The following is a 21,118-nucleotide window of genomic DNA, read 5'->3' as shown; positions in this document are numbered from 1 at the left end:
GATGATAAAGAAGAAACCAGGCAATTATTTCTGAATCTCTATTTCAATTCCTTCATGTTTGATTATATCTCTCTCAGCAGAATTCTCACCCCACCCTAATAATTACCTTCATTTCCCCTTCATCTACATACAAATCTTTCAATTAGGCTCCTAATTTGTCTTCATTAACCAAATACAAAGGTCAGTATTGTGATTAAAGATTTCACCCGCCTCCTCTTTGAGTCACACATCTTCCTAAACAGATCTTTAATGAGTCATTTGTGGACAACTACTTCTCAACGAAAAAGTCAATATTTTAACTGTAGAGCTGAAGCAGTAATCCTTTGAAAATGGATCATTCTAAAAAGCCAAATATTTCCAATAGCTGAAAATTTAATCTTTCTCTCTCTCTCTCTTTTTTTTTTTTTTCCTTTTGATATGGAACCTCACTCTCTGTTGCCCAGGCTGGAGTGCAGTGGTGTGATCTCAGCTAACTGCAACCTCTGCCTCCCAGGTTCAAGTAATTCTCCTGCCTTAGCCTCCCAACTAGCTGGGACTACAGGCACAGGCCACCATGCCAGGCTATTATTTGTATTTCAGTAGAGGCGGGGTTTCACTATGTTGCCCGGGCTGGTCACGAATTCCTGAGCTCAGACAATCTGCCTGCCTTGGCTTCCAGAAGTACTGGGATTACAGGCGTGAGGCACCTCACCCCAGCGCCTCCTTTTTTTTCTTTACCTGGATTGTTTCTTACTGCCTGGATTAGAGATTACTCCATTTTTTTCCCCTCAATACTTCTTATGATTTTATTATAGTGACCGTAAAACCATGACCTTGTGAACAATTTGAGCCACTTACAGCTATTTGTTACCATACAAATAGCCTCATATTGCTCTCCTTTTTATATATCTAAGTTAGTCTCTATATAGTTTCCATTCTTTCCTACCTACACTAGGCTTTCGTCTTACTGTTGTCAGTGTGTCTACCTGTAGCAGTCACTCTGGGCAACCAAACATGGCATTTTGCAAAATAAGAACAAAGAAGGTATAAATAAAGTTCTAAATAGTTTTGTGAATAATAAATATCATTTCTGCAAATATTTTTTAAACATTAATTTTATTTTTTCTGTAAACTGTTTTGCTGTTTCTTTAGTTTTTATATTTTATACTTCAGAAAATTCTGTTGGTATTCCATATAAAACTTTAAACTTTCAGAGAACAAAAGAAGGTTAACAACTTCACAATACCTGTTCATCTAAAAGCAATAGCTATTATGCTATTATGCATGAAAAGAAGCCCCAAAGAGTATACTGCGAAATGCTAACATTATATAATAGAATTATAAATGATAGATTGCTTTTCTGAGACCAAAAATGTTAGCAGTACTGTCGTTATACATGCTAAAATCCATTTTTTAAACAATGGGGTTTATTATTCAAAATTCATATATATGATCTTTTTGTGGTTCATATTTGTGATGATTTGGTTTTCAGGCCAATGTATGAGATTTACCTCCTTCAAACCTTGCTAGCACATTGACACATTTCAATTGTCTGACATAACAAATCTACAAATGGGCACAATGTTTCAGCATTATAACCACTCTATAAACATTTTAAGTAAAATGGGCTAATACTGATGCTCAAAAAATGACCTATTGGGTTATTGCTAGAATTATATTATTAATCTGGTTTGTGTGGATGATTAAGGACCTTTTCAACATCTGAAGAAAATTATTATCCTTCTCTACAGAAAGTTAAATGTATACAAACATTTTTGCATGTAATCCCCATGAACTTCACATCTCCTGAATCCACTTTTCCATTCATTTACAAATATTTATGAAACAAACAAACAAAACAAAAGCAAACAGCAGCTAGATAAGTAAAACAAAATTAAAATCCCTGCTCCTAAGAAATATACCTACATATTCCCATAGTGGAACAAAATTAGCATAAATAAAAGCAAATCTGAAAATAGCATTATACTCCAACTAATACCAATCACAAAATGCCATAATATTAATTACTTTGATACAAATTTGCATTCCCAAAATAAATGTCATAGCAGAACATAGTAGTTACATCCAGAGTATGTTGGAGAGCTCTGACCTGAGAATATAAATTTTGGATTCTTCCTAGATGAAATTACTAGAGGATTGCATGTAGAGTACAGAAAAATTCTAAGACTTTTGAGGCACTCCTACCTTTAGAAACTGGGATAAAAGGTACAATTATAGAAGGAGACCAAGGAGGAGTGGCCAAAAAAATAATAGAAAAACAAGTGAATCTTATAACCAGAGGCCAAGTGGATAAAATATTTCAAAGAGGAAGTAATCAACTGTATCAACTGCTGGTAATGGGTAAAGAAAAGGAGAATAGAAAATTGACTACTGGATTTAGCAATGTGGAAGTCATTGATGACCTTAACAAAACCATTTTAGAAGATTAGTATAAGCAAAAGCTGGATTAGAAGGCATTTGAAATAAAATGAGATGTAACAAATTGGGGATATGTGGTGGTGTCAGAGGCATTTGAACCAGAGTGACTCCACCTTGAGTGAGGGCTAGTAAAATGAGCCTGGGACTTGCTAGGGCCACATGCCCAGAAAGTTAGGCATTCCTAGTCTCTTGATGTTTATGGTTAAAGGAAGAGATTGATAATGTTTACTCAACAGACCCAGACTTAGGAGTGTTCCAATATCAAGATATGTTGAGAACAAAGGTTTTCCTAATTTTGCTTTAAAGACAACAATATTGATTCTTGCAAAATATAGTAATTAAGAAAATTAATCCTTTATCACAAACCCTTGTAGCAGAACACATCCCCCCATGATCTTTTTTATCGTGTATATAAACAAGCATTGTACTAAGGCAGACATGTTCCTCCTCTTACTTTAGGAAATGTCCTGCTCTGTCTATGGAGTAGCTGTCCTTTCACCACTTTACTTTCTTAATAAACTTGCTTTTGATTTGCACTGTGGACTTGCCCTTAATTTTTTCTTGTATAAGATCCAAGAATCCTCTCTTGGGGGTCTGGATGGGGACCCTTTTCCTGTAACAGTGGTATAGGTGGTAAAAAAATATATATGGAGTCAAGGAAGTGTAGCATGTTTTTATTTTGTTGACAGTGATCTAGTGGAGAGGTAAAATTTGCTAACCGAAGAGAGTAAAGGGAGAATCACTAGACTAGTTTTCTTGAGTTGGGGAAGCACAAGGATTGAGGATTTTGCATTAGTTAGGAACTGTCATAGTCCATTCAGGCAGTTATAAGAAAATACCATAGATTGGAAGGCTTATCAACAACAGTAATTTATTTCTTACAATTCTGGAGGCTGAGATATCCAAGATCAAGGCATCAGCAGTTTCGCTGCTTGGTGAGGGTTCATTTCTGGCTTCAAAGTTGGCCATCTTTTTGCTATTAACTTAACATGGTAGAAGGGTTGAGGGAGCTGTCTTGTGTTTCTTTTAAAAGGGTACTAATTTAATTTTTTAGGATTCTGGCCTCACAAACTAATCAATTCTAAAAGATTCCACCTCCTAATACCATCACTTTAGGAGTTAGATTTAAACATATGAATTTTGGGGGTACATAACATTCGACCAAAGCAGGAACACAGTAGTCCATCCGTGAAAATGTGAAGGGAGGCAGAACACACAGCAGATGGGTAACCTTGGTGTTGGGGTTCCTTGGCAAGTTTCTTTAGATTAGAAAAACATAAAATAACTGGTTTTTTTAGGAGGGTAAGAAAGTGAAAAATCATGAAAATATAAGTTTTTTGGGGGCAACATTAAGAGCCTAGAAGAGATACATATTATAAACTAGATAATTCAGCATAATTTTAGATTTTTTCCAGCCTTCAGAGGGGCATGCAAATGTAGGGGAGAAAATATTTCTTTCCTCACTTATCACAAGGTTGATGGTTGAGATGCCTATAACAAAAGACACATTAACAAGTGTGAACTCAAAATATCTAAGATAGGTCTCAGTCCACTTAGAAAGTTTATTTTTCAACATTAATGATGCACCCATGACACAGACTCAGACATCAATTTGTATATGTAATATATGTACATTGGTTTGCTACAGAAAGGCGGGACCACTTGAAGGAGGGAGGGGACTTCCAGGTCATAGGTAGATAAGACACAAAAAGTTGCAATCTTTTTAGTTTCTCATTGGCCTTTCACTCAATAAACAATTTACAGGAATAATCACTTATGCCTTAGTCTGGTTTAGTGAAAAAGTACGGCAAGGGCAGCAATCAGATATGCATTTGTCTCATGTGAGCAGAGGGATGACTAAGTTCTGTCTCTCCTTTGTCCACAAGGAATTTCCTTGTGAGGGAGGTGTGTAGCTTTTTTTCAGTCTTCGTAGCTACATATATAGGAATAGAATGGGAGGCAGGTTTGCCTGACACTGTTCTCAGCTTGACTTTCCCCTTTGACTTAGTGATTTGAATGTCCTGAGGTTTATTTTCCTCTCACACAAGAGAAAGGCATGCAAATTTATGTAAGTTTTGCATGACACAGGAGCCTTCAGAAATAAAGACCCAAAGAAAGAGGGAAATGTGTGTACTTTTATGCTAAGTTTGATGAAGAGTTCAGAAGTATGATTAGAAGAAAAAAGATATGATCTAATTGTAATAAGTTGGGGGGAATTTAGTAAGATCTCTGTTCAGGTTATTCTCAGTGTCTCTATCTCTTTGAGGACAAGTATGTTTCTTTTCTCCAGGTGTAGGGAGGGTGTCTCTGGAATAAAAGTTTTGTCTTACTTCAGAGGAAGGTCAGACAATTCTTTTTTTTTTTTTTTTTTTTTTTTTTTTTTTCCCAGACAGAGTTTCGTTCTCGTTGCCCAGGCTGTAGTGAAGTGTTGTGGCATAATCTCAGCTCACTGCAACCTCTGCCTCCTGAGTTCAAGTGATTCTCCTGCCTCAGCCTCCCAAGTAACTGGGATTACAGGCATGCACCACCACACCTGGCTAATTTTTATATTTTTAGTAGAGATGGGGTTTCACCATGTTGGCCAGGTTCCCCTTGAACTCCTGACCTTAGGTAATCCACCTGCCTTGGCCTCCCAAAGTACCGGGATTACAGGCATGAGCCACCATGCCTGGCCCAGACAATTCTTTTATGGCCTACTTCAGGGGAGAGGGCCAGGAGAAGGTCAAAGACACTGTCTTGCTTCTATTGCTTCCTCAATTGCAAGGTGCCATATTTTGGGGTAGGGTGTCCTGAACCCTATCACAGGCATAGAACAGGCAGAGTTGTGTTTAACCAGGGCTAGACCTTTTCTGAGAGAAGGACAATGAACTGCATAGGATTAAGAAAACTGGATGTACATAAAGCATGTATGTAATGAATGCATTATGATGGACTAAAGTATCATAACTGGGGTTGCAATAAAGTGAGATTACTAAGGGAGTGAAGGCTAGTGAAAAGGAGGTAGGGCCAACAGACTTCGTGTCATGATGAGATTGAAGAATTGACAACACGTGAGCTGACAAGGCAGGAAGTGGTGGTCAGCAAGTTGGATTTGTGAAAATGAGATCATAGAGTGCAGACATTGGTAAGGACAGTGTCCAGGCCAGTGTATGACCATGAGAGTGTGGTACGTGGTTGCTAGAAGAAAAGAGGCTAAGGAAAAGAGAGTATCTCTATGTGGATATTGAAATTGCAAAGAATTAAGAGTTGTGTAAGAGTGAGTGATGATGAGTCAGGAGATAAAAATCTTCAAAGAATGAGTGGTGATCTAGAAACACCTTATATTATTCTTCTAGGGTGGGTGGTTCAAAAGCACAGGGTGAAAAAGCACTGCTGCCTACGAGAGCTAAAATGCAAGTGATATCATTATGGGAGAATCAGGTTTCGATTAAAGCAAGAAGAGAAAGAAAATATTCTCAGAATAGGCCAGGGAAATTAATAACTCTTTCTTTAATAGTTATATCTAAGTGTGTGTCATCACAGGAGGAACAAAACAAAACAGAACAACAATGATTCTATGGAGACTTTCACTCCAAGCCAGACATCACTATATCTAGATGAATCTGTCCCTAAAATCCAAGGTTCTCAAATGGATGATCCGGAGTACTTTGGCTTCTTACAGTTATATCAGACTTCTGCCAAAGATGAAGAATGTTTTCTTTGGTTGTTGGTTGTTGTATGTGCTTAGTTTTTTTTTGGATGTGAAATTCCTTGGGTCTTCCTGTCACTTTCACTCAGAAAGATGAGGCCAGACTTGAGATGTACCCATATTAGAAAAAACAAAGCAAAGCAAAACAAAATGTAACCAAACAAAATAGGCCAAAAAATTATTTTACCATGTCCTGTGAGTTCGATAAAATTAATATAAATTTACACCTGTAAACTATGCATGTTTGTATTTTACTTTTCGTGACTTAAAATAATTATGGTCAAAGATTATTCAAGTATTTGCTAAATTGTAGGCATCAGTTCTATTTTAGTTATACCTTACTTCTAAAAATGGAATACAGTAAAGGTCTAATGTGTGAACAATGGAAACCACTTATCAACACCTAAATAAATATTGCAGTTTTAATTTTAGCTACAATGCTAGATAAGTTCATTAGCTAAACAGAACTCTTGTACTGTGTTAAATGAAACATAGAATTTTACTGCTTAATACAGCTTAAATTGTTGATGTTTTTCTTATTTTCATGAGAGTTCACAGTGATTACTCTTAGATTCTCAATTACGGTGAAAAAAAAAAAGTGACCTTCAAGGCTCAACTATAAAATACTGTTTCTCCTTACTGCAAACAGTATAAATACGAAGGTCTCTGAAACCCAATTGCATTTTCAATGGTGTAATTTTTACCACTTGACAACTGGCCATCTTGCTTATTTATTACACTAGTTTACAGTAGCAGCAGACAATTCTCAACCATTCTCACAACCACAGAAAGAAGGATAATTTACCAGTGAATAATTTGTTTGGGTTGATTTATTGGATGGTTCTTGAAAGCTCATTTTGACTGAGTGACCTTGGCTCTTAATATTTGGTCAATGCCAAGCACATAATGGAGAATGAATATTTATTTGTGGTATATGGAGATATAGTGTAAATAGTGATGGGTAAGATAGTCGATGTACTTCAGATGTATTAATACTTGTGACAAAAAATAAATCCAATTTTCCTCTGGTATCCATGGAGAATTGGTTCTCAAATACCAAAATCCATGAATGTTCAAGTTCTTCATATAAAATGGTGTAGTATTTGCATATAACCTGTGCACATCCTCTAACACACTTGAGATCATCTCTAGATTACTTATAATATCTAACTCAATGTAAATGCTATGGAAATAGTTGTTATACTGAATTGTTTAGGAAATAACGACAAGAAAAAACAGTCTGCATATGACAGTACAGAAACCATTTTTTTCATAAGTATTTTCAATCTACAGTTGCTAACTGTATGTCCAAAAACTGCATTTAGAATGCAATGATACTAGTTTGCAGGGGCAGAGGAAGGTATCAAAAACAAATAAAATACAACCCTACCCTTGAACCTTAGAGTAGACTAAAGAGTAAGTGCATAATAATCTTACTACATTTGCTGTTTCTCACCTTATCCACTTCTTAATGTCTAAAACAGCACTTTAAAACAATTAATGTCTGTGTAATTCTGATGTTTCTTGCTTAATATATGCTATATTTCTTCATCAGATTTCTTAAATGACATTATCATAAAGACTCCATATGACCAAATAAAGTAAAAGTCATTTTCATTTGATCTAGCTATGTACGCATTTATTTAGTGCAAGCCAGACTCAGCAGGAAACATAATTTTGAACTGTGTGACTTCTTGCCACTTCCTGATTATCTCACTAAATGTAAAATAGTTGCTGGCAGCATTTCCTCCTGTTCTTTGAATAACTGACAATGAGAATTTGGTCTGACTTTTTTCTTTTTTTTTATTAGCTCTGATAATTCATTAGCATCAATCACTTCATTTTTGAAGAAACGATAGTATTTCAAGGTGATGATCACACTAAGGAAAGCATTCTGTGTCCTGTTAGATTCAATTTTAAGTGTCACTTGTTTTTTGTTTTTTTTTTTTTTAAACAGTTGCAAGTGATTGAGATCTATCTCATATGTTTTTTCTTTCTGAAAAATAAAAAGTGAGTTTCCCAACCAGCAAAATTAAGTTATACACTATATAGATTGCATGATTCTATTTCAATTTTGATTTAATTACTATCAATTCCAGCTCTGGACTGGCCAGTAGATAGTGAAGTACACTGGGTCCTCAATCCTGTCCCCTCCCTCAGAAGTCCAAGGCAGCCTGACTAAAATCCAGACAGTTCCAATGAAAGATTTCGTTCCCATAGGAATTCTGCATCATGTTAGATTTCTAGCAGTTTGGCCTGAGCTGGCATTTCTAAAGCTTAGCTTTTTCATTTGACAAGGACTTCAACTCTAAAGCATTCAGTGAGAAGTATCTTTTCTTGTTTGCTCAAATAAATAGAGAAATTTAATAAAAGGTTAGCCATCTATTGGGGGCAAGTGCCTAAAACTACATTTAGTCTCAATCCCCATTACATTTTTATATAGATGGTTCCAGGAATTCTCTCAAATGCCAAAATCCATGAATGTTCAAGTTCTTCATAAACAACGGTGTAGGATTTGCATATGACCTGTGCACATCCTCTAACACACTTTAGATCATGTCTAGATTACTTATAATATCTAATGCAATGTAAATGCTATGGAAATAGTTGGCATACTGATTTGGTAATCCACACTTAGTTCAGAAAAGTATTTGAGGCAGCTGGCTCTTTAAGTCTCATTGTCTCCCCATTGTCAGAGTATGTCTTCAAAACTAGTTTTTCTTTCTCACCATTTCTCTTTGAACTCATATTTATTATCACCTAATGTCCCTTAATTATTATTGTAAGCACGTTGCTCCTTTTTTCCTTTTATCTTCTGTCTCACAATTGGTTGCTATTCACATGGCTTCCCATTGTGATCATCATTTCCTTCTCCAGTCTGAGTACTTCATCCAAATTCCTTTGAAGTTTTTTCTGAGTTACCTATATTTTATATGCGACACTACATTGATTGAAATTGGTGAGTAACATTTTTCCAATTCTCCCATCATAGTAATGGCCTATTCTATTGTAACCTTTTTTTTCCTGAGGTATATTTTTAGGATAAAACCTGTGCCCATGACAGAATAGTGCCATAATCCATTACGCTATGATTGTTGCCTCACTGGTACACTTTTAAAAATGTTTGTTGGTTTCTTTGTTTGTGTAAAGATACTTTTAATCTTGGCTTGTAACAGAACATAAAGTACCCTTGCCTTGATGTTGGTTAATTTTATTTAAGCCTTTTTTTCCTTTTTCAGTTTCCTGTTGTAGCCAATATACAATTAGACTCACATGTGATATTAAATATACAATTTCAATTTTCTGCCTCAGGAGAATGATAGGAATAAACTCCACCTAAATTTAATTCATTCAGGAATGTTTTTGCTCATATTTTTCCCAAGCAGCCGGTAGCCAGATCATGTAGTCAGAAATATAACACACTGACAACATAGGTCACAAAAGAGCCCATGATTATATTTCTGGAAAAAGTGGACAGACAATTTAGGGAACCCACTGCATGCAATGAGTTGAAAGTCTTGCTAGATTTGCATCTGCATTGGCTGCCTGGATTATTGGATAATCTTTAGAATGCAGAAATATGTTGCTTATTTTGTTTTAAAGTAACCAGTCTAATCCTTCTAAACCTATCACTTTGGCATCTTTGCAATAAGATTTCTGTTTTATTCAGTTTAGCTACAATTACACATTGTTTTCTGGCATATTTCACCCTTAAATAATATCTTTTTATCTGTGCATTATAAAATCTATGTTAGATTATTTGAGTATCAATAGTGCAATCGCTCTCACATTTTTTCACTACCTGAGTTGTTTGTTTAACATCTTTAAATCACCAGCTGAGATGATTCACTGTGATTTATACTAAAAAAAGCAGCATGAAGAATAGAAAATGTATGATAAAAAGGACCGCTATTGACTCTGGCTGAAATCACATTGGCAATTTCTTTTCTTTTCTTTAGTGATACCACAAGGTATTTTTAAGATGACATTAGGTAACATACATTTTCCCCTCAAATAATCTTCTACTCTTATAACCACTGTATTATGCAGAAAATAAATCATACTTTCTCTTGTCACTATAAATCGGTGAAGTCTAAGCTATGATTGTGCAATTGTTAGCAACTTTAAAACTGTGGTAAGCTCATCCACAGGATAATAGGTTCTGGGAAATACTATTAAAGAAAAAGGCTACGTTTGTTTGATACAAAAATGTTGTTTAGAGGATGACCAGTACATTTCACTTTTAATTTAAAATAAAATTGAGTACACCTTTAAAAATACAGCCAAAAAAAAAAAAAAAAAAAAAAAAAAAAAACAGAAAAATGGAAGTAAACTAAAATTTAAAACTTGTTGGAGTATGAAAGTCCAAAGAGATCATAATAAGAAACAGTAAAATCACTCTTTAGAACAGGAAAATTATAGGCTGGGTGTGGTGGCTTATATCTGTAACTCCACTACTATAGGAGGCTGAGACAGGAGGATCACTTGAGGCTAGGAGTTCAAGATGAACCTGGACAAAAGAGTAAGACAGCATCTTTGAAATAAAACTTTAAAAATTAGCTGGACATGGTTGTGCAAGCCTTTGGCTGTAGATACTTGGAAGGTTGAGGTAGAAGGATCTCTTGAGCTCAGGAGATCGACCCTGCAGTGAACTGTGATTGTACTACTGTACTCCAGACTGGGAAACAGAGCCAGACCTGTCAAGAAAGAAAGGGAAGGGGAGGGAAGGGGTAGAGGGGGAGAGGAGGAGGGAGGGAGAGGGGAGGGGGTGGATGGGGGATGGGGAGGAGGAGGGAAAGGAAGGTTTTAAATTTTTCCAGGAGGTTGGGGAACAACTTAAATGCCCAGGAGTTTATGCTAAGTTGAAACTAATTGTCTTAGTTCATTTTGTGCTGCTAATAACAGAATACCCAAAACTGGGTAATTTATAAAGAACAAACATTTATTTCTCACCATTTCGGAGGTTTGGAAGTCTAAGGTCAAGGAGCTGGCAGGTTCAGTGCCTGGTAAGGGCCCAGTTTCTGCTTGTAAGAAGGCTATATCCTTTGGAGGAGGGGAACACTGTTTCCAACATGGCAGAAGAGGGGAAAACAAAGAGAGAGAACCCACTCCTGAAAGCCACTTTCTAAAGGCATTAAACCCACCCATGAGAGCAGAGCCCCCAAGGCCTAATCACCTCTCAAAGGCTCCACCTTCCAGTGCCATTACACTGACAATTAATTTTCAACATGAGTTTTGGAGAGGACAAATTTATCCATAGCGTGCATCAAGCTATTTACTACCTCAGGTAAAATGTAGTTTGTGCTGATCCCAGGTTCTGGCAGGTAGCAGCATGTGTAAATTCAGTAGATACGGTCATTACTGTAGTCAATGGCCTAACCCAGAAGTCTTAGAAGCTTTAAGTGGATAGTGGATAAGCCATTATGAAATGACTTTGAGCTTGTGACATGCTGTTGGAAGGTGTTTTAGGATACTGTCTCAAGGGTCTTCAGAAGGAATAAGATTTCTGGGAAGAAGTTTGTCACTTTAGAGGCTACTCCAAGAAGCTCCAGATACTGTGTGAAGTTCCTTGCATTTGTTATAATATTTTAACTTACTCTAGCTCAGTGAGCTGAGCTGAGGATTAAGTCCGATTTAGAGTTTAAGACACTGAGCCTCAGAGGAGTTTGTGTCTTAACCAGATGTATAATTAGTGGGAGAGTTGGGACTTGAATCTAGGTCTATCAGATTCCAAATCCCCTCAACCTCTCTGCTACACCACACTGCCTCATGAACTGTCTTGAGGGCAGGATGCTGCAGGATGATGGTTGGCTAGAAGGCAAAAGATTCCCTGAGTAGAAGGCATTTGTTTTCCCCAGAACATCTTAGAGTCTTTCCTGAATTGACTGGCCTAGATCTCAATATCTATTTTGATATCTATTGACTAACATTTATCTCTCTCTTCTTCTCTCCCTGCCTCCCTCTCTCCCTCCTTCCTTCTTTCTTCCTCTTTAATTAATATTAATACTTCTTACAATATCCAGCTCCATTCTTCCCATAACAAGCCAGAAAAATGGGAGGATTTGGGTTAGAGGTAGATTCATCATCTAGAATAGTGAGGACTAAGGGATGAGGATGGAAAGACATTAATATTTTTAAAAAATGGAACACTCTCCCTCAGCTGCTTTAATTGTAGATAATATTCCATAATTTTCAAGAGTTCATTTAAGATGTCCTGGATTTGCAGGCAGTTTCATGATCTATCTCTCAAGGTTTACTTCTTCCCTGGACACTTGTCAGATCATTCTTATACACAGCGAGCTCTTCAGTCATCCTCATGTGTATTTATTTCATGTGACACTTATTGTATAATTAGATGTATATGTACATTTCTATCTAGATCAGGAATTTATTAAGATTAAAAATTTAATCTTACATATCTTTGCTTCCTTCTCAATACTTTCAGAATAACATACAAAACAGGACTCAGTAAATACCTACTGAACACAGGTATTTTACTTTGAGATGAGGGGAAATAGAACAAATGCAAATTTTTTTGTTTGAAATTTGTAAGTTCATTTCAGTTGTCTCAAATAATATCAAGATAGTTTCAGTAGACAGTCAACTACATTGTATTATATTAAGCTTGATTTTTAATATTTGCAATAAATCTGCATGTTCTACCGTACTATAAAAATTTATTAATGGTTCGCTTTTCACCAGGAGCAATGATCTAAAAGAATCACTTTTTAAAGTTCACTGTTTAATTCCTTTATCTTTTATATTATTTCTTTCCTTGTTCTTCAGAAGTTTGAGATAGCAGCCCATGGGGAAAAATGGCACTCAATTTATAAACTCAGAAAAATAAAATTAGAAATCCTTATTAAAGTCTATATAAGGAGTAAAATGGAATATGATACATTGGGTTGGAAGGGCACAGGTTGAAGAAGTGATAAAGAGTAACATTTCTGAGGAAAAAAAAATCAATAAAGTTGTTACAGTACTTTTTCCATGCCTTAAAAAAATGGGTTTGTAGTAACTTGTGTTCAGTTTGTGTTCTCTAATAACACAAACTTGCGTAAATAGTGATTTATACACTTAGAAACTTACATGATTATTTTCTCCAAGGAACCTGAAGGACAGTAGTGTTAAATAATTTATTCATGACCACACTGATAGCAATTAAGTAAACCAAACTGTAATCTATCTTTTGAATATCAAGTCCTTGGTCTGTAAACTCCATGTATATAATTTTAAAAATAACTGTATTAATCCTCTTTGAGAGAAATATCTAGTTTTCCATTAATTTTCTTTGTTCAAATGTACTTATTATTTTTTAAACCTGAACTGTGAAGAGCCTCAGTTTGTCCTCTTTTCTCTGAAATTCACCATGCCTTAAGTAAAGTTTTATATAGTCGCAGTTTTTATGGAGTTTTTGTAGGGCATATTTTATTTCAACTTAGTTTAATTTAACTTATCATTACACTAGCCTCTTTTCTTTTAAATATTTTTCTTTTATTTTGCAATTATAATGGATTTTTAGTAAGAAAATAAAGGAAATAGCATTTGTTGATGCTTATTATGCACCAAACATCTCCCTGAATGATTTTGTAGACATTGTTTAATATAATACATTCAAATAAAGACATCTCATAATTCAACATTCACTCAACAAATATATTAGTAAATGACTACGATAAAACAGATATTGTGCTACAATCTGGGGATACAAAGAGAAATAAAATGTATTTTCTGATTATATAGGGTTCTTTCCAGTCAGAAAGAGTAGAGAGGGCAGATAAGGATCAAAATATTGCAGCTGCTATGATAAAAGTATGTAAGTTAATTATTCATTGATTAAATGGTACAACTGGCACTTTTAGGTGCTAGGGAAATGGCAGTGAATAAAAGACACAAACCTTTTCCTTAACAGAACCGATATTCTAGTAGGGATCCTAAGGAGCATAAAAGACCAATCATTTGGGGTCACAAAAGCTTAAATAGGAAAGGTAACATTTCTTTCTGGTCTGATTTAAAAGAACAAGCAAGCTCTAATTGGCAGAGAAATGGCTACTAGAAATCTTTGGAGCATCATTTATATATCAAAATGATTGAGTGCACATTGAAGATAGAGCTACTTTTCAATTTGTAACCTCATACCCTTGAAGTAATGCATACGGTGTGTTGTGAGTGGCTAGTTTCCACTATCAGGGTCCTTTCTGGAGCCAGTCAGTTCCTAAAGCTGTCAGTTCTCTACGTCTGTACTTCCATGAAAGGTAAATTCATTTAAAGCTAAGTAAGGTAGAATGGTACAATTTGTCTCACTTGATTCAGTAGTAATGTGTTCAATTCTGTAATGTACGTTAGATCAGAACAGATTTTTCTTTCTTAAATGGAAGACTCTCAAGGATGTCGAACTTGTTTTTTCTGTTGTTCAGTCTTTCTAGCATAATCTAAATGTGCTGTATCCATCTTATTCTTTCCTTGTGCAGAGATATTCCCTGGAAGTTTTCTATGCATTAACTTTGCTGAACCATCAAAATTTAGGACAAACTATTTTCATAAAATGGCATTGAGTAAGTTATTCAGGGGCTAGATTTTCTAGATGAGCTAAAATACCCATTCTTGCAACCTCATTTTGTTGTGAAATCAAACGAGATAATTAATGAATGTGAAATGCACTTTGGAAACATCAAATGCCAAAACCTTGTGAACTCCTACAATTGATTTTATTCTTACTGTTAATTTCAGTGAACAGGGAACTACATATTAGCCTCAAGCATTATTTCTCCTTCTACCACAATTTTTAACTAGATTGTGGAACATTGAAAATTAGCAAAAATGACTATGTTCTCTAAGAACATTTCATGTAATCCTACCTGTGAATCTCTTTGTAGCCCTTATGAAACTACTTATCTCTTTACATGCTTTTATTTGTCATCAGATTTTTTTTCTAAACATACTTTATTGAACCTACTTTGCTTATTTGGTAAACAATTATTGAATTTCAACACCATGCTGGGCACTAAAGATATTGAATTGTAAAACAGTCTCCATCAAAGGAAGGAAGGTGAGAATAAACAATTATCATTATTTTAGAAGTTGGTAGTTCTATGACAAACATATTTAATGTATCAGCTATACATATAACCTAGTGTTCCTTTTCTTTGCATGTCAACTCTCTGTAATTTTTCTTAAATATGTATAGAATAATCTGAGTAGCATATTGAAATCAAGATTCTTGGCTCCGCCCCTAGAAAGAATCAATAGTTCTGGGAATCTGCATTTTCATAGGGACCAAGTATAATGGGAACTGGTAACCCTTGGACTTTACTTAAGAGAGTCCTTTTGCGATGTTTCCCTTTTGCCCAGGACTTCTCCTAGTGAAGGCCTCAGGAGGCCTCCATTCATCACACCATCTGTCTGTCTCAATGTCATCCTTTCAAACTGCCAATTTAGGTTATCCAGCTCTACCTTCCTTCATTACCTTGACTTGAAGTTATCCTCTGTAGTGATGTGCCAGTCTTGTTGAAGTCAGTTGTACCTAGTCTCTGAGAATGATACCAGTAATTGTTGTCTCACTTAAAGGCTGATTCTAATGGTGAGATACCTAGAAGAAGATGCGAGGGAATGCCCCTCTCATGACATAGTGAGAGAATTTTTAAAGAAAGTCTTGAATCACATCAACTGAGAAGTGCTTACCCATAGGGAAATACTGAACAAGTATTAATCATTTAATCCTCTATAAATAAATCTATGAAGCAGGTACTATTATTACATTATTATTGCATTACTACATGAAGCAGGTACAATTATTATATTCGTTTCATAGATGAGGACACTGAGGCTCAATAACTTTACCAGTATCTCATAGATACTAAGTGGTAGAGCAGATGTAAACTCAAGTGGACTGGCTCTAGACTTCAGTGGACAACTATACTAGTGTTGCCTTTCTCTTAGTCAAAGGTATATCCTGTGGAGCCTTTGCTACCACCATTCTTTTCAGAATGACTTTTAGTAAGTTATGCTAACAACTGGAAAAGAAACAAAAACAAACACAAACCTCCAAAGTAAAACAAAACAATGCAAACACTACATAAAATAGTTTTTAGTGTATTCTTAGGTCAAAGATATATTTCAACCTCACATTTCAGGACATTTCTAATGAAAAAAAAAAAAAGAACCCAATATACACATGACAACATATAGTAACATATCTCAGGTTCTCAAGAGAAAAGATCACAATTCAATTTTTATTTTCTTCCCTGAAATACAGTTTACTCTCTAGTGAACATAAATTTTTGAGTCAGAAAGATCACACTTCTAATTCTGTCCTGTTATTTACTTGCTTGATAACCTATGACAATTTTCTGACCTTATTTAGTTCTCATCTTCTGTGAAATGTGACAAGCAAGTTTTGGTCAATATTAAAGACATAGTGCCTGGAATATAGCAATCCTTCAACAATCAGTACTGTACATATTTACCATTATTATTATTATGAGCAGTTATAAACTTAATTTAGTAGAATATAAAAACAAGTTTAGACAGAATGCTTTGGGCAAAATAAATATATTCTCAAAGTTTACTTGATACTGAATCTTTTTCCTTGGACAGGTAAGGTTCAAATACATATACCCTTGCTTTTTTCAAGTGACCAAAAAAAAAAAAAAAAAGGAGAGAGAGAGAGAACAGTCAACGACAATTTCCTCTTCCTTCTTCAGTGGTCTGTCTGGTTTATAACTTAGAGTCCTGATGGGAAAATGCTTAATTTGCTCCCGTGAGAATGTCTCTTCTGAGATGGGCTCCTTTATCTTCACCAGGTGATCAACCCAACACTCATCAACTGTTAGCCATGGCGTCACGCCTGCGGGAGAGTGCTGAACTTTTTCAGTCTGATGAGATGCGACCTGCTAATGATCCCAAGGAGAGAGCATCCAACCGCATCCGGATGCTGAATGACATTCTCCAAGACATGGAGAAAAGCTTTCTGGTGAAGCAGGCGCCGCCAGGTTTTTATAGGTAGGATGCATGTCTCAAAAATTATATTTTTTGCCCTAAATTAAATGTTTATGTTTAACTTTCAGAATATGTACCTTCTATGAACGTAACAGTATTTAAAAAGAAACTATAAAGCAGTTACTCATTTGAGGAACTTCCCCCCGCAAAGAAAAATTAAACTGCAGAAATATAAAATAACAGAAACTTGGCTTAGCAGTAGCACAGAGAAAATGAGTAAGAATTGTCTTACATTAGTTTCAATAGGAGTCAAATGTGATATGGCCAATAAAAAAGCAAATAGAATTATACGTTGCACTGAGAGAAATGTACTTTCTTGACTAGATCAGGGAATAGGTCCATGCTATTTTTTCCTATGAAGATCCCATCTAGATTAATGTATTTAATCCTGGAAACTACATTTTTATGTTGGCGTTCAATAAGTTTAATATTTAGGGGAAAGTGGGATTTAGACGGATATTGAAACAACTGAAGAATTAGGCTTGTTTGGTTGGAGAGTCACATGGAATGCTCTCTGAAAACATATTAACAATTACATGGAAGGGAGATTAGATACAGATTCAGAGAATACTATGAGTACAGTATGGCTTTGTTTTTGAAGTTCCTTATATAGTAGAAGATAAATGAAGAAAACATGAAGTTTAAAAGATTATGGTACCCATCAATCATCAAAAAACCACGTCATTAAAACCACAATGAGAAACCATCTTACACCAGTCAGAATGATTATTATTAAAAAGTCAAAAAATAACAGATGGCGAGAAAGTGGAGAAAAAGTAATGCTTATACACTGTTGGTAGGAATGTAAATTAGTATAGCCTTTATATATACTTGGAAAACAGTATGAGATTCCTCAAACAACTAAAAATAGAATTACCTTTCAACCCAGAAAGCTAATTTCTGGATATCTACCCAAAGGAAAACAATTTTTTATATCAAAAAGATACTTACATTCATATGTTTATCACAGGACTAGTCACAATGGTGAAGTCATAGAATCAATCTGAGTGTCTAACATATGATTGGATTTAAAAATTTGGTATATGTACTCTATGGAATATTAAGCAGTCATCAAAAGGAATGAAATCATGTCTTTTGCAGCAACATGGATAGAGCTGGAGTCCATTATCCTAAGTGAAATAACTCTGAAACAGAAAATCAAATACCACATGTGCTCACACATAAGTTGGAGATCAATAATAGATACAGATGGATATACAGAGAGAAACAGACACTGGAAAGTGCAAAAGAGGGAGAGTTGAAAAGTCACATACTAGATACACTGTTCACTATTTGGGTGATGGGTACACTAGAAGCCCAAACTTCACCGTTACATAATATGTCCATGTAACAAACCGGCACATATACCTCCGGAATCTCTACATATTTTAGAAAAAGATTATGGCATATTTAAACAGTTTTTATTTAACTTATAATTCTATGAGACACAACATATAAATACATACTCTTCTGTTTAATATATACATATGTAATGTGTGTATTATATGACATATGTAGTATATGTATATGTGTATATATAGTATACATGTGTATATATGTGTGTATATGTGGGTATGTGTATGTATGTATGTATAATTTTATGTAGTGTAGAAGTCTAAATTTGTGGCCCTTTAAGAATGAAAGTTCTGGCTTAAACAGTCCTCCTACTCCATTCTTCCCCCAATATCTCTTTGCCTCCTGCTTCTTCTCATGATATACCCTGGTCTACACATACTATGTATAAACAAAGGTTTTAACTAGGACTAAATAATTGATGTACAGGTATAGAAATCTTAATTACATATGAGAAAAAAGTAAAAGAATAAATGTTTTGCTATTATAAAGTAGCAAAAGCCTTATCACTGCAGACATTAAACAATAGGCTGGGTGGCCCTAAGCACCTGAATATTTGGACCACATGAGGTTTAAGGTGCCCATTAGTACTGAAGTTCTGTGACCTCACACGTCACTTAATCTTTCAACATCTTAATTTCTACATCTATGAAAGGAGATGGTGGAATGAGACTCTTTTATAATAAAAGCCATTTTTAAAGCCTGATATTTGATAATTTTCCTTTATGATTTTAAACTCATAAAGGTATGAGTTTAAAGATAGGGTTAAGACACTTTGTAAGCTCCTTGTATTTTTTTAAGCATCAGGGACATAGCTGTCACCTTAAGTTACCTTCCCTGATGAGTTATATTCTAGTGGTGGGAATGGGGAAACAGAATGAACAAAGTAATTAAATAAATATAACGATGCTAGATGTAATAATTGCTGAGGAGAAAAATCAAACCACATTTTAAAATCTAGCATTATTAAAATGTCATAAAGTAGATAACTTAGGTTTTTTATATATATTGTAAATTATTCTATTTACTTTTAAGAAAAATTCAGAAATTATTACAAATTATATGGAAAGAACATAGTTTTGTATAATATAGTAAGCTTTCCTCGTTTGTCTTTTTTGGCACTTGCACTGGAAACGGAAGACCCTTCTGTGTTCTAAATTATACATCTGGTAAACTTTTTATTATCCTTTCAAAAATGTTTATGAACTCAATTTACTTGATCATGCATTTTGAGTAGAAAAGTAGATATTTGTCTGCCCCTGAGTTAAAAATGATTAAACATTTTCTTCCTGTTAGTAATGTAATTACATATACCTTGTGTTCTCATTATGCAAGCCTCAAAGTATTGATTATAATAATGTGCTAACTCATATAACAAACTTTAGGAGTGAAAGTTTTTGGTTCACTATTTTGAAATTGTGCTAAACTATTACTATAGTTATTGAAGGGATACATGTCTGCCGTTCTTTTCCTTAGCTCTATTAATTCATGTTAATTTATTAATTTATATATATTAATTTATGTGTGTATACATATATATACTATAACAGTGTAAATATATTACTTTCATCTAGATGTATCTGACTTTATCTCAAAATTGTCACAAATTTGTACTTCATTTATAAAATATGTAACAAATCATCCTACTTCATGATTTTTCTTGATAGCTAATTCACATTTCTAAAAATTACTGATGCAAACATTTCAAAATTACAATAGGATTTACACTCTCAATGCTTATAAGCACATTCTCAATGGGGAAGGAAATATTCAAAGTAAAAATATGAGTTTAAGCAAATGAAAAGTAGATTATTTATAGCAATAATTATATAGAGATAAAATACAATTGTTAATAATATTGTACAAAAGAACATTTGGTGAACAGGGTTCAATTTCTTTTTAATGTTAAACAGTCTTTAGAGATGTTATTCACATAAGAATCTCACTCTTTAACCCATTGGACATACAGAATTCTCATCTAATACACAAGAAAGAAGTGAAAAATGATTTGCATTTTAAGAAAGTTCTTGACAGAACTTTACTGTATAAAGCCAAATACTTCATTTTGCATTTAGATCATGTCCCAAAAAATATCGTCTCAATAAAAGTGCCACTAAACATTGCAAAATATTATTTTTGGAATATACAGAATAATATTCCCAGTAATCTGGAAACAGAGGATTCAAAGATTTTGAATCCTATGATGTTGCATCTAAAGCTGGCTCCTCATTGAACGCTGCTCTGTGCAATACTGCTGGAAACTGGCAATATAAGATCCCTACCTTCAAGGAGCTTAATTTAATTCAAGAGCTAAAATACATAAATTATATATCAAATACAAGTACAGAATACTTAGTCAAAGTACCCAATGAATACTACAGCCAAGAAGTACTTTTGTGATTCAGTGAAGAGAGAAAGTATTGTCTTGTGGTAGTCAAGAAATACATTTTTTTTTTTTTTTTTTTTTTTTGAGATGGAGTCTTGCTCTGTCGCTCAGGCTGGAGTGCAGTGACGGGATCTTGGCTCACCGCTACCTCTGCCTCCTGGGTTCAAGCGATTCTCCTGCCTCAGCCTCCGGAGTAGCTGGGATTACAGGCACATGCCACCATGCCTGGCTAATTTTTGTATTTTTAGTAGACACAGGGTTTCACCATGTTGGTC

The 21,118-nt window shown here is 34.8% G+C and overlaps 1 protein-coding gene and 1 non-coding gene across 3 annotated transcripts in view; both read left to right on the top strand.

Annotated features, from left to right (window-relative positions):
* The window catches only part of NAALADL2 (N-acetylated alpha-linked acidic dipeptidase like 2), a 962,079-nt gene that overhangs the window by 895,842 nt on the left and 45,119 nt on the right, over window positions 1-21,118 (top strand). For both annotated transcript variants that reach the window (XM_073023452.1, XM_073023453.1), the window contains exon 13: window positions 16,909-17,107. In XM_073023452.1, the coding sequence (XP_072879553.1) occupies window positions 16,909-17,107 (199 nt within the window). The remainder of the gene's footprint in view (window positions 1-16,908; window positions 17,108-21,118) is intronic.
* LOC119620786 (small nucleolar RNA U13) lies at window positions 1,432-1,537 on the top strand. The gene has a single exon (XR_005237335.2). It is a non-coding gene; the product is annotated as a small nucleolar RNA U13 (small nucleolar RNA).

This window comes from Chlorocebus sabaeus, chromosome 15 (assembly GCF_047675955.1).
Source record: "Chlorocebus sabaeus isolate Y175 chromosome 15, mChlSab1.0.hap1, whole genome shotgun sequence".
Classification (NCBI taxonomy): Eukaryota; Metazoa; Chordata; class Mammalia; order Primates; family Cercopithecidae; genus Chlorocebus; species Chlorocebus sabaeus.
The sequence above is the reverse complement of the archived record's forward strand: the minus strand, read 5'-3'. Positions and strand labels throughout refer to the sequence as shown.